The 14,561-nt window shown below is 36.8% G+C and overlaps 1 protein-coding gene and 1 long non-coding RNA gene across 2 annotated transcripts in view; both read right to left on the minus strand.

Annotated features, from left to right (window-relative positions):
• Nucleotides 1–5,085, minus strand: part of LOC107712464 (uncharacterized) — a 21,627-nt gene extending 16,542 nt beyond the window's left edge. The window contains exon 1 of the long non-coding RNA XR_001636797.1: nt 4,982–5,085. This is a non-coding gene — a long non-coding RNA (uncharacterized LOC107712464). The remainder of the gene's footprint in view (nt 1–4,981) is intronic.
• Nucleotides 5,086–7,707: 2,622 nt separating this feature from the next.
• The window catches only part of LOC107712481 (TBC1 domain family member 10A-like), a 16,608-nt gene continuing 9,754 nt past the window's right edge, over nt 7,708–14,561 (minus strand). Inside the window, exons 3-9 of the mRNA XM_016517747.1 lie at nt 13,184–13,291; nt 12,842–12,948; nt 12,365–12,479; nt 12,170–12,235; nt 11,343–11,532; nt 11,107–11,261; nt 7,708–9,890 (exon numbers count right to left, since the gene is read on the minus strand). Of these exons, the coding sequence (XP_016373233.1) occupies nt 9,186–9,890; nt 11,107–11,261; nt 11,343–11,532; nt 12,170–12,235; nt 12,365–12,479; nt 12,842–12,948; nt 13,184–13,291 (1,446 nt within the window). The 3' untranslated portion in view covers nt 7,708–9,185. The remainder of the gene's footprint in view (nt 9,891–11,106; nt 11,262–11,342; nt 11,533–12,169; nt 12,236–12,364; nt 12,480–12,841; nt 12,949–13,183; nt 13,292–14,561) is intronic.

Below are 14,561 nucleotides of genomic sequence, written 5' to 3' on the forward strand. Positions count from 1 at the left end.
GAATGTGACAAGAAACTGCAGTCTGAAAAGATATATATATATACACACAAGCACACACACAGTGTGTGAAAAGAAGTCTCTAATGCTCACCAAGGCTGGTTTTCTTTCATCAAGAACTGTGTTCTATTGTAATATATTTTAAAATATATTATAAATATTATTTATATATTTTAAAGCTGAATCATGCTAATGCTGATTTGCTGCTCATAATGCATTACTGATTTTATCATGTTTATTTAAAACAGTTGCTGCTTAATATTTTTATGGAAACCATGACCATTTTTTCAGAATTCTTTGATGAATAGAAATGTCAGAATAATAGCATATAAAAAGAACAGCATTTATTTTAAATAGATTTTTTGTATAACATTATGACTGTCATATTGAATAAAATTATTAGTATTTATTTATTTTTTCTGCCCCCAAACTTTTGAACGATAATGCATATTTTGTAGTATTGTATATTATTGGCAGGACAATAAATGTATACCAATAAATGTTTACCAATAAATGACACCCATAAATGTCAGTGCTGGTTAAAGTACTGTATATGACATGAAAACACATATTTGCACAAAAATACACACAGACCCCCCCACCAGCACAGCATCTTTGAGTACTAACATACAGGATAGAGTTACAGCATGGAGTCTCTTAAGGGAGCATGGAGACAGGATGGGGAGACAGGGAGTGTGAGCACACATAGGGGTGTCTGCTCCTCCTTGTGATATCTACCATATGTGTGTTACTCATCACCTGATAGAGTACACACAAGCACACACACATGCATACGTACACACACATACACACACACACACACACACACACACAGAGAGAGAGAGAGAGAGAGAAAAGTTACTGAAAGTGTAGATAATCAATTAATTTCCAGGCAATATTTTGACTCATAACTTTAAATAACTAGCCTAAGGCCTAATCTCTGGTGTGAAGATATCAGTGCAGGTTTTTGGAAGCCTTTGGCACTGATGAATTGCTTTATTCAGGAGTCTTCTTCTGTTTATCACTTCTCTTATCTGGCACAGACAGACATGATGTCAGAGTCCAGGAGCTGCCATGCTGTGACAACTCAAGCAACCAGTGTCAAGCTGAAGATTGAGACAGTCATGCTTTTAGAAAGAGCTTTTGAGCTCTGCTCTTCATGATGGGGATTCATATTCAGTTCAAAGTCAGATGCGTTACATACAGCTGAAAGGACAGACCGTCTCAGCCGTTAACATTCTCCATTGTAGACTGTGGATGTTCCACTAAAAACAACATTCTTGTGAAACCGAGAGAGTTTAAAAAGCAATACTAACACCAAAGAATCTGAAATCAAAGCAAGGTTTTCAGCTTGTGAATATATTTTTACTGTCAGAGACAGTTTTAACACCAAAAAACCTCAAAGAATCTGAAAACAAAAGATAGGTTTTAAATGTGTGGCTTTTACAGTTTTTACAGTTTTCAAAACTTTACACACAAATCCAAGAATTGCACACACAAAATGCAAAATGCCTCACATCTCTTGCAAAATGAAGCACTGCATTCAAAATATCACAAACACATCTAAAAAGCAAACATTTAAAAACACCTTTGCCATAATATTACAGTTTTTCTGAATTGCTAAAACACATTTCTTGAAACCATCACTCATTTTCTCAAAACCTTAAACACAAATCCAAACACTCAAACTAAATTTACGAAACCTCTGACTCTTCCATCAAAATCAAACAATCACTGCAAAACCATTTCACCTGTACTCAAAATGAAACGGTGCTCTCAGATCACACACACAAGAGTCAATAAAATAAACACTACAGAGCATTCATTAGACACTACAGAGAAAAATGGAGAACACTGCATCCAGAATGTTACAGAAAAAGTATATTGTATTGAGTAAACAAATTTGCAATTTTGTAAAAAAGTATAGTAATTGCAACTGAGTAAGGTGAATATATTGTATAGGTATACTGTATGTACTGCAAGAATAATATTGTGCTGACTATTGAATAGTACTGAATGTTTGTATATATTTATAACTGCAAAGGTCAAATAAAAGTCTAAATGAATAGCATGTTACAGTACACTCAAATACTGTAAGTTTTGCAATTGTAAAATCAGGGTCAATGAGAGATTTATTCTGTCTCAGCATCATGTCTTTGTGCTTGAGTCCGGCCTGAGGACTTTGTTCACATTACAAGTAATGTTGTATTTTTTGCTATAAAAAACCCTCTGGTCTGACAGATCCAGCCTTGATAACACTCTCTAAACCTTACTTTTTCTCTCCTCATCCTCCACTTCTTACATGTACTCTTCCTCCTCTCCTTCTCAGATTGTTTCCATCTATTGTTCGTATCATCATTCAGTCACCTGTGCCACTTGTGCACTCTGAGCTGGCTCATATTTTGTACAGTTGGTTTGATCACATCATTAGAAACAAGTGTGAACAATTTTGAATCGTTGTGTGTAAACGATGACAACTGTGCTTTAGTTGTGTTTAACTTTTGCCGCTTGTGTTTAGCATTTTGCAGCACAAATGCATCACAGTGTGATAAGTGTTTAAGTGAATGAGAATGTGTTTAGAGTTTTGCAAAAAGAATGCATGAGATCTGCAAATAGAGCCTAACTGCCTGAACGTGTTTAAGGTTTAGCAGAAAGAGAGCTTTATTCAACAAATTGGTTTAAGCTAATGAGAATTTGGTTCAGAGATTGGGGTTTAGTGTTTTAGCAATTCAGAAAAACTGTAATTCCTGTTAGATTTTTGTGCGTTACAAAGAGAATTGTGTGTTGTGTTTTGCAAAAAGTGCTTTATGAAATTGAAAACTGAGTCAAAGGCCGAAAATTAGCGTATGGTTTTGCAGATTTGGTGTGTGGTTCTGGTGTTTGAGTGTCAGGTTTCAGAAACTGTGTGACAAGTAAAGATTTTGTGTGTAAGCAGTTGAAAAAAAAACCTGTAAAAAAGTGCACACCTATCATCAGAGCAATATAAACCAAGCCAACGGTAATTCATAAAGATTTTCATGAAATAAAGATTTTTCATTATTATTATTATTATTATTATCATCATTATTCATGTATTGTTTTTTTTTACAGTTATGTGATGCAATGATCTGGTGTTCAGTTTATTGCTAATGCATCAGTTATTCATGTCTGCTACATAGAATTATAGGTAATATTTTACAAAAAGGTTTCATTTGTTAACATTGGTTAACTACATTAGTTAACATCAATGAGCAATACTTCTACAGAATTAATTAATTATAGTAAATGTTAATTTCAACATTTACTAATGTATTCTAAATGCAAAAATACAAAAATGTGTATTTTTTTTAATTAGCTAATGCACCATGAATTAATATGAACAATGATCAATTGTTATTTTATTAACTGATATTAACATAGATTATATATATATATATTAACAAATGAGACTGTCCGGATCATGGACCTGTTTTGTTGTGTTTTGCCCCTGTCTTTGTTCCTGGTTTTCCTTATATGGTCTTTTTCCTGTCCTCGTTTAGTTTAATTATGATTCCTGGCACCTGTGTTTGTTAATTATCCCCAGTATTTAAGTCCTTGCCTTTGCGTTCTGTGTTTGTCGGTTCTACTCGTTATGTTTGTGTGTTTCCTGCCATTTCCAGTGTGGATGTACCCTGTGTTCCGTGGATTAAAGACTGTTTTCGTTTATTCGTGCCTCCTGCGTGCTTCCTAAACAGCGAACTGTGACAGAAGAACCGACCAAAACAGTTACCGCCGTGTCTACCCTCCGTTTTTGTTTTTGTACAGTATTTTGTTTCCGTAGTTCCCCTCATGGATCCCTTCACCCGCCCGAAATTTCTCCTCCTCCATCCACCACCTGCCCCGTGGATGATCTCGTCAGATCCACTCCAGACCCAGCGGCTCCAACTCGGCTCCTAGCTCCCTCACCTCCATCGTCACCCGTCGATCCACCAGCTTGGTCGGGCATCGACCCGCCATCGCCTCAGGACTCTACTCCTCCGGCTGCACCTCGTCGCGCCGTCCCACCGGCTCCTTCCTCCCACCAGCTCCACCTTGGTCCTCAGTCACTCCGGCTCCGCCACGGATCTCCGCCACCAGAGGCCTCGGCTCCACTCTGGCCCCCCGGATCCTCGGCATCCCCCTGGCTCGTTGGCTCTCCGTCTCTGCCTCGGGCTCCTCTGCCACCTGCTCCGCCGCCGTTGGTCGGCCCCCTGGAGGACGCACCTTCCGGGAGGGGGGGCGATATGTCCGGATCATGGACCTGTTGTGTTTTGCCCCTGTCTTTGTTCCTGGTTTTCCTTATGGTCTCTTTCCTGTCCTCGTTTAGCTTAAATATGATTCCTGGCACCTGTGTTTGTTAATTATCCCCAGTATTTAAGTCCTTGCCTTTTGATTTCTGTGTTTGTCGGTTCTACTCGTTATGTTTGTTTCCAGTGTGGATGTTCTGTGGATTAAAGACTTTTTCGTTTATTCGTGCCTCCTGCGTGCTTCTTAAACCGCGAACTGTGACCAAGACCTTATTTTGATAACTTTTATATTATTAATAATAGTATAACAAAGTTGCATAAATTAACATGGGTAGTTTTTATTGAAATTTTTTTTTATAGTGTCTAGCATGTTGTATTTATAATTTAACAACCTATGTTAACCCATTTGTGCCCACATTTTTCTGAATGGTTTCATGCGCATAGTCATGTTAATAGTGTCCTATGTGAACATGTTCTACATTTATTTCCCCCCCTTTTTTTATTTTGTATTTTTTATTAAATTGTATTTGAATGTGTGGCAACTATAGTTGCCGGTGGGCAAATATGTTGTATGCACCACTTCAATGTCAAATTTGAATAGGAGGACTTTTGGCATCTAACTCAAAATAACTGCTTTCAACCGATCAATCTTTATTCATAAATTTATCATGCATAAAAGTCGAACATTTGATGCAAACCCAAAAAAAGTTGCATCTAGCTTATCTCTTGAACATGAAAACACAAATCCATTTGTCTTAAAGTGGTGGAACATAGTGCAGAACAAAGTGCAGCCATTAAGTTGCCCCAACAGGGTATTGTGTATCAAAAAGTTAAATGAAAATAAATAAAAATAGAATGAAGAAAATATTACATCTATATCATAAAAAAGGTATATCTGAAAGAAAATTACGCATTTAACTGTTTGGTTACCAGCATTCTGCAAAATATCATCTTTTGTGCTCAACAGAAGAAAGAATCTCATAGGTTTGCAACTTGGAAGATGACACAATGACACAATTTCCATTTTTGGGTGAACGTTCCCTTACGTAAGCAGTTTTAGTATAAGTAGCCTACAAGGAGTACTGCAGTGAATGTACAAGTAGTTTTATAAATTTACATAAACATATTTGTGTACTATACTTTGTGATGTAAATATGTAAAATATCACACATTTTATGAATAGGCACATATTGATTAGGTCAAATGGATTAAGCCTGACAAAAGTCCTTGATATTCTTTAAATTAATGATATTCTTTTTAATATATATGATTATTTAAATAATTATCATGTGTAGGCTACATCCATGATTGTTTGTTTATTTATTATTGAACATGCAGGTATTTTCATTCTTAGAGGTGTGTTAGTTAAATGAAAATAAATAAATACAAATAGAATGAAGAAAATATTACATCTGTATAATAAAAAAGATATACCTGAAAGAAAATTACGCATTTTTTGAGGCCCATAGTATTAAAATGATTTCATATAATAATGTAAATGTAAACTCATTACTTGTCTGAATTTGTAGATATATGTATGTCAACAAAAAATACTTATTAGTAACATGAAAATTACATTTCTTTGGGAGGGTTTGCCTTCGCCATGCTTCCTGGAAGTAGGGGTAGGAACTTGACAGCCTCATGTGACAGGAAGGAAGTGAATACCCTTTTTTTTTTCTTCTTGAAATCCTTTATTTGGTTGTTTGCTTGCATGTCATTGAGAAATAAAACATGGATAACATCTAGAAAAATACTTACAAAAGGAAAATGACAACTATAAACTGCGGCAACTATAGTGAAAATACAATCAAGAAATTCCAGAGATTCCTGCAGACTCAGTGGTTTAGTTCCCTAGCTGCTTTCTTGCATCTGATTGTGCTTATCCTGCTCTCTGCAGGAGTTTGATTAGCTGGATCAGGTGTGTTTGTGTGGGGATAAAGCCAAAACCTGCAGCCCCCAATTCCCCCCTGCAGAGTACAGACCACCCCTTCTTTGAGAGATAAAGATAATATATTTTCCGACCATATCTTGGTTATTACATCATTCTTGTGATCTCAGACAATAAGTCCACCCATGACAAGAAAGAACAGTTTCTTTTCAGTATCATATTAAAGATTCGTTTTTGACCACTGCATTGTGAATTGCTTCAGTCACCAACTCCAAAAAAAAAAAAGTTTTACTAGCCAAGAATCCTGTTCTGTCCAGCAGAAGTCCTGATTTTTTGACTGACAGACACCTGATGGAATTTATGAGAGCTGAGGGTTTTATGTGAGCTGAGTGAATGATACTGCTTCTTCAGATTTGTATGAGAGCTAAAACTTCGTTTTCATGCTACTTTACAGTGATTTCCAAAAGCTTATTTTACAGCTAGTCTTCCTGAAGCTTCATCTAATGCTGAAAACTGATCATGTTTAAATGTGTAATGTTGAGACAAATTCTCTTCAGTGTATTCGTTATGGGTAGTCATGTTGATATATGAAATCCTTTCATGACGTGTGGAATTTACATGCAAGGATTCCCACAGAAATCTTTATTTTTTTCTGTTATTTTTTCTCTGTTCCCTCAGTGCTGTACAGCTGCTCTGCTCTCTGTCTGCAGGCCAAATCGGCCAGAATGAAGAATGGAGCTGTTAGACGCCTGTGCAAATGAGGACCAGTTGATAAAGTCAGACCCAGAGAAATATGCATTATTATCCTGAGGCATGTCTGTGGTTTTTCTCAGGCAGGAACCTGTAGCACCTTGGGGTGAAGTAAGAAGTGTCATACATACCATGATACATAGCTTAAAAATTTGTTTCTCACCAGCATGCAAGCTAACCTGTCAAATATTAAATTCATTAATATAATGTTAATTTTTGGATGAACTATTGCTGTAAAATAAATGTATATTACAAATGACAGATTTCAACTTCAAATAAATGCTGTTCTTTAAAACTTTATCAAAGTAGCTTAAAAAATGTATCATGGTTTCTTCAAAAACAGCTGCACAAGCAGCAAAACTATTTTCAACATTGATATCCTCGAGCAGCAAATCATCATGATTTCTGAAGGATCACGTGACACTGAAGACTGGAGTAATGATGCTGAAAATTCAGCTTTGCATCACAGGAATAAATGACTAATATGCGAGTATGCATTGAACTGATCGTCAGCTTTTAAGCAGCAGTTTGTGTAAAGCTGTAGTTTGACCTCAGGCAGGCAGGCAGTTGTCACTGGTAATTTGTGACAAGAGACATGGGTTTAGACCTCCGACAGAATAAAACCAAGGCACTCTCTAATTTGCTACTTAGCACAGGCCATCGCAGATGACCCAGAGCATTAAGGTTTCATTTTACACCAGCCTCTTTGATGGCTTTCCTTACGGTAAATGCAGCACAGCAGTGACAGAAAACAGACACGTTCTGTGACCCAGTGGGAAACTGTGCCTTCGTCCTGCGCTTAAAACACAAGAACGCTTTCACAAGATCTTATTATAAGTGCTTTTATTTGTACAAAATCTACATATAGGCAACAGTCAGTTGTTGAGGATTGATTATATATTAGACATACAAATCAAAGTTTTTGCCAAGGTAATTTGTAAGCATTAGTTGAAAGAAAAAAAAAACAGTGCTCCCATAATCTCAAATTATAAAATGCATCTGAAAATCTGACAGATTAGAATATTTCAGATATTAAAATGTAACGTAAATAAAAATGACTCCCCCAATAACATGTAATCACATCTGTGACCAAAAAAACCAGCACTTCGAGCTGTGTAACACACCTCTCTTCACAGATGATGACTGTACAAGTAACTAGAAATTCCCAATGTAACCGGTTAACATCTGACATTTGAGCAAACAAAATGAATCATTTGTAGGAAACGTGCGCCACCTGGTGGTTTGAGATGAAGTAGGTTTACGGTCTTCAATTTCTCATATTAGCAACGAAATAAATACATCAGATGTGTAAAAGAGACACTCTTACATCATTTTAACATCACATCTATGTTTGTGATTCCAATGTTAACACACAAGAAATATGTTTTTTTTAGCTATGTAGTTTATAAAGATCTGAAGAAAGTATTCAGATATATATATATATATATTTATTTATTTTTACAAAAAAAGAAAAAAAAGTGTGAAAAATTGTACAGCTTGTCACTGGAGAAATATCCTTAATGGGACAAATGTACCTTATTTGCACCAAAATGGCTCTCAAAGGAATTAATATGCACCTCTTAAAGGTACAAAGTTGTCATTTCAAAGGTGCTGCCCCAGTGTCAAGCTTTTATACACCTAAAGATACAATTTTTGCACTTTTTTTTCTGAAAAGTAAAGTTTAAGGATGCTTCCACTTAAATTGCTTCTAAGAAAGATTGAAAAACGTTTTTCATTTCACTCACATTTGAATTTAGTTACTGGTAACAGACATGATGTTAAAACACGAAATGCTCATTTGCGTTATAATGACAGTTAAATAGTTTAGTGAGAAAAAAAACAACTTATAATAGTGGCAGTTGTAAGTAAATGTAAGACTGTTAGATTGGAGAGTCATACATTATCAACTCTTGCAATGTGACCTAATATTGGTAAGCAGCAAATAACACAATAACTAGTCTGTTCTGCTTATGATTGAGGAATAATGGAAGAACTAATAGTCAGATTTTTTGAACACTGTAGCACAAAGACTGTGGAGTCAATTATGGACCAGCACAGAGAAAAAAGGATGTTTGTGTGTATGGACACCAAAATGAAGTCTTGGAGCTTGTCAAGTCATTTGATCCTAGTCATTAAGCTTTATATATTCTTGAATTCTTCACACTAATGGGTGTAAGATACTGACGGCAAGGATTCTTGTCACCCAAAGAAAACCAAAATACATTCATAGTTTTTCCTCCCATCTTGTTCTCATGCATAATGCTGGTTCCCAATACTGCTTTCTCCCTGAATGCTGACCTGGAAAGCTACAGGTACGTGTCTTCTGAACCCACGCTCTCACATGAGTGACGTATACCAGGAACTCTGGGAGCAGCGACTGAGTTGCCGTTCACAGGTGTGTCGTCTGGAGGAAGCGGAGTGGAGTCTGTAGTGGGTGGAGGATCTGTCAGGTGGGCTGAGTTGTTGGTGTTGCTCGAGAGTGGCTGGACGGTGACTGCAGGGTTGGAGGAGTGAGGGATTTCGGTCGAATGTGCGGGGTTGGGTTTTGGTGAGGGTTGGGGAGACGGTTGAGGTGGTTGTGGATCAGAGGAGGGTCTGTTTTCGGGTGTAGTGAGGTGGGATTGCTGTAGTGATGGAGGAGGATGGTTGGACTGATTGCTTGAGGCTGTCTCTTGTGTTTGATTATTAAGAGCGGCTGGTTTGGGGTCTGCTGACAGGGCATACGGGTTTGGGATGTCCACTGTCGGATTGGGGGCTTTTCGGATAGTGCTTCTCTTCTTGACGCGAGCAAATTCGGATTGAGTGTCTGAGGGCAGGGGGTACTGGACGATGATTGTGGGTTTCTGACGGAGGTCTTGGCGGGTGTGTGGCTCGGCAGACATGATGGCGTGAGCGCCGTGCATTCTGGGAGGGGACTTGTAGCTGAGCTCGCCGTGAATTTTCCGCCAGCGCTTGAGCTGCACGCGGTGCTCTCGCTCCACATCCCGAGAAGATATGGGCAGCTCTAATACCTGCATGTGCAGAAGATATGCTTCATCATCGTCATTATCCTTGTTGTTTTGACCACTACAACTCAACACCAACATCATGCTCATAAACACTTCTACATAATGCAAATAAAGTGCATCAATAAGAAAAGGTTCCTACATAACAATAAAACCTGTTTATTATGAGTTATCGATTTAATATCCAGTAATGCAAAAAAAATGGTGCCACCTATTGGGTTTTTAAAGAATAGCACCCAGCAGAGTTCATAGTTAAAGTAATTTATTTAAGGCATTGTTCATCTTAATAACATTACGAAATTCAGACATGTATGTTTTTTAAATTATTATTATGATTAAAAACAAAACCCACTTGAGTAAAAGCCTTCACATTATATGAATGTATGAATATTTGATTATTTAGTAGTGACGGTTAATAAACCTAAACCTTTAGTTTAACATGGTTTATTATATTTATGCAAAGCTGTTTGTAAATAAATTAATACTTTTATTCTGCTAGAATGCCTTAAATTAATCAAAAGTGACAGTAAATACATTGATGTTACAAAAGATTTCCGTTTAAAAAAATGCTGTTCTCTTGAACTTTCTATTCATCAACAAATCCTGAAAAAATGTATCACAATTTCCAATTTTCACAAAAATATTAAGCAGCACAACTGTTTTCAACATTGAAAATAATACGTTTCTTGAGCAGCAAATCAGCATATTAGAATGATCATGTGACACTGAAGAAAAAATTCAGCTTTGCCATTACAGGAAAAAAGTATATTTAAAATATATTCAAATAGGAAACAGTTATTTTTAAATCGCACATTTTTTTATTATTTTAATTTTTAAAATGAATTTTTTAATTGTAATTATTAATTTTATTTTATTTATGATTCATTTAATGTAGCCTTGGTGAGCATACTAAGCTTAATAAAAAACAAAAAAAACAAAAAAAAACAAACTGACTCCAAACATTTGAACAATGATGTGTGATTAATACTGGGAAAAACTTATAAAGCTGAAGTTTTATTGTAATTATTTTTTAGTTACTAATGTGCAAAACAAGCATTAATAAAACAATTAATAAATACTGGTTCTGCATATCCTGCTTCAGGTATTAGTCACAAATATAAAAATTATTATCTACATCACTTGCAAAAAAAATAAAAAAATAAATCAAATCGGATCTACTCAAACCCCAAATGCAGTACAACAGATTGAGAGCATGTGATACCTGATGTACGAGAAAGCCCTCCTGCATGTAATGTGGCTCCAGGGCCCTGAGAAGCTCCATAGTCTCGTACTGACCAGGACAAGCCTTCAGTTTCTCACGAGATCCCAGCATGCTTTTTAGCAACACCAGGCCAACACGGAATATTATCTTCACTCCTATTGTAACAGCAAAGAACATACAGTCAGAAAGAAGAAGACAAAGCTGCATGTGTGGTAATATGTGTAAGTGAATCTCACCGTCACACAGGAACATGTCCCACACTCGGAGCACAGACGACCAGGGTAGAGTTCTGGAAAACGCACACATGAACCACTCCGTCATGTAAAGGATGGGCTCTATCTTGTGTTTCTCAAGATGGCGATATGCTGGAGGGCTCACGCGCTTTAATAACGCATTTAAGATCTCTCCATCCAACTGTATGGCCTCCTACAACACAAACAACACTGGCATTAGGACGGCGGGGGTTTTTTCTTTGTCTTGGAGGAAACAGTGCCCTTCTTTTCAGATTATATAACTCACATGTTATATTTACAGCAGCAACTCCACATTCACATTAGAAATGCATGAAGGATCATAGATTAGAGCTAAATGAATTTTGCCCACAGCTATTTAATTTACTACCCTACATTTGTGAAACTTTTGAGCAAAAACAAAAGAAGCTTTGTTTTGAATTTTACTGGCACCTAAAGCATATTTTTTCGTCTCAGGAAACACGACTCAACGCTTGCAGATTGAAAACGGGAACCTCAGATATGAATGCTATGAATAGAATGCAAACTATGAACTTGAGAACGTGTGTGAGGAACCCAGATAAGGTTTCAATTATCTAAAACTATGAAGTTCATAATAGTTGGTCTTCGTTGACTATGCTCATCATTCAAATGTTTTATTACATGGTTGTAAAATGAAGGACCTTCATAAGGTCACCAGCCAATAGATAATGAACTTTTACACACAATGTCACCTAGGTCTCGCAAGCACTTCCCGTTTCCCCTTTTTGGATTAGATTTGATAAGTAGTAACATTTATTTCTCAAACAGAAAGTAACATTTAGAGGTCTTACCAGGCCTGCGCTGTAATATCCAGGGAGGTACTTCTCACAAATCTGAACCAGCCCCCAAAATGCATCCTGAATACCAATAAAACAAACAAGAATTTATCATTTTAATCATTACTTAATCAATTAAGCATTGCAGCTGCTGCTAATGACAATGTGCGCTAGAATAAGCATTGCAAACAACTTTATAATGCTTTTTACCTCAGCAGGCATGTGCATCAGAAGCACTGCTGCTATAGGAGCCTGAGCCTGGCAGTAACCCTCATCCGGTCTGTACAGGGTATAAGCCTTCAACACCCGGAACAGGTCCTGCTGCCTGTTCAAACAGACAGACCAAATATAATTTAATATAAAATACATCAAAAATATAGGTCACATTTTATTTTAAGGTCCAATTCTCGCTATTAACAAACCATTAACTACTACTTTTGCCTCAATAAACTACTAATTTGCTGCTTATTAATAGTTAGTAAAGTAGTTGTTACGTTTATTGGGTAGGATTAGGGATGTAGAATATGGTCATGCAGAATATGTGCTTTATAACTACTAATAAACAGCCAATATGTATATAATAGGCATGCTAATAAGCAACTAGTTAATAGTGAGAATTTGTCCCTATACTTAAGTGTTACCAAAATATACATACAAATGTATGTATATGAAATTGTGTTGACTAACCCATGACCTCCACGGGACACAAACATCTCATGGAAAGGGAACTGTCTGTGTAGATCTCTCTCTATCACATCAACCCACTTAGGGTCTCCATCCATGCTATCCAACTCCTATTCAACAAGGACAGAAACACAGGTTCATCTCATTCAGAGTCATAAACCAATAAACATCCTATATGTGTGCGTTTTCATAGCCTAATTTCAAACTGCATGTATAAACATTTTTACAAAATTGTGGGGCTGTGACTAAGTTTGAGGAGCTTTACAGTAAGAGATGCATAATGATACAACAACCTCTAGTGTGACCTCTTCAAATCAGCCATAATCATGTGTACACCTGACTCACCTTGAACTTCCCGCTGTTCTGTTCTCTTTTCACTTTTCCTCCCGACAGGTAAAGCCAAGCTCTGCCTCGCAATGATGGCGGGATTCCTTTCTGACATCGCAGTCGCACCTGTGGTTGACAGAGGTCTGAACGTCACACACTGATGTGGAAATATTCAGATAAGCAGGGACCAGCATGCGTTCACCGTGACTACACAAATCTGAGACTGGGCAGGTAACCTGGACGTTTCCCTTTACACAAAAGCCACTTTATGATTTAACATTTTAACTACGCTGGCTCTGATTCTACGTGATGATTTGGGTTCCCTAAAGATTCTTGTCACACAACACTGGCTGCACTGGTTTTGTTGTTACATGTGACCAATAAAGGAAATAACCAACAGAAAGATGGATTTTCTGCTTTTACATTACTATAGGATGCACAGTATGAAAAAAGACATTCATTTTGAATGTGAGCTTTAGTATTATAATTGTTTTTTTTTTAAATTAACTTTAAAGGTTAATAATAGTTCTCCCAAAAATGAAAACTACCCTAAGATTTACTCACCCTCAAGCAATCCTAGGTGTATATGACTTTTTTCTTTCAGATGAATACAATCAGAGTCATATTAAAAAATGTCCTGGCTCATCCAAGCTTTATAATGGCAGCGAATGGAGATTTTGAAGCCCAAAAAAGTGCTCCACACGGCTCCGGGGGGTGGGGGGTTAATAAAGGCCTTCTGAAGCTAATTGATGCATTTGTGTAAAAATAATATCCACTAAAATGTATAAACCGTAATCTCTAGCTTCCGTGAACTGTCGTAAACTCTGGTGAGAATATGCTAGTCTCATGAGAACCAATTTTTGTTTACAGCAAAGGAAAACCAGTCTCCTCTTGGCTTATATCAAAATCCTCTGGCATTTTTCTTTACAAATCCTCGTTTTGTACTTTTAAATCATGACCGGTGTTTTGTTTTGCTCTCTCCTATGTGCTCCCACGTTCGTCACTTCTCACCTGAGCTTATGCTACGCCTATGTCATCTGCTGGAACGCTTCTCTCATGAATGAACACAAACATATCTTTTCACCTCAGAAGGCCTTTATTAACACCCCGGTAGGGATGTAACGATTCACTCAACTCACGATTCGATTCACGGTTTTGATTACACGATTCGATTCACGATTTTTTTTTAACAAAATGAGATTTAAGACAAATTATAAATTAAATGTGTCGACACAGGATCCTTTTATTATTGCTTGGACAAAATGCTGCACGTTTCTTTGTGAAATTGAAATATAACACTATAATAATATACTAATATAGCACTCGCATATTATTCCACTTTTGTTGGTTTTGATTGCTTCTATTTTCCTCATTTGTAAGTCGCTTTGGATAAAAG

The sequence above is a fragment of the Sinocyclocheilus rhinocerous genome, unplaced genomic scaffold, assembly GCF_001515625.1.
Source record: "Sinocyclocheilus rhinocerous isolate Xijiao unplaced genomic scaffold, SAMN03320098_v1.1 scaffold87, whole genome shotgun sequence".
Lineage (NCBI taxonomy): Eukaryota > Metazoa > Chordata > Actinopteri > Cypriniformes > Cyprinidae > Sinocyclocheilus > Sinocyclocheilus rhinocerous.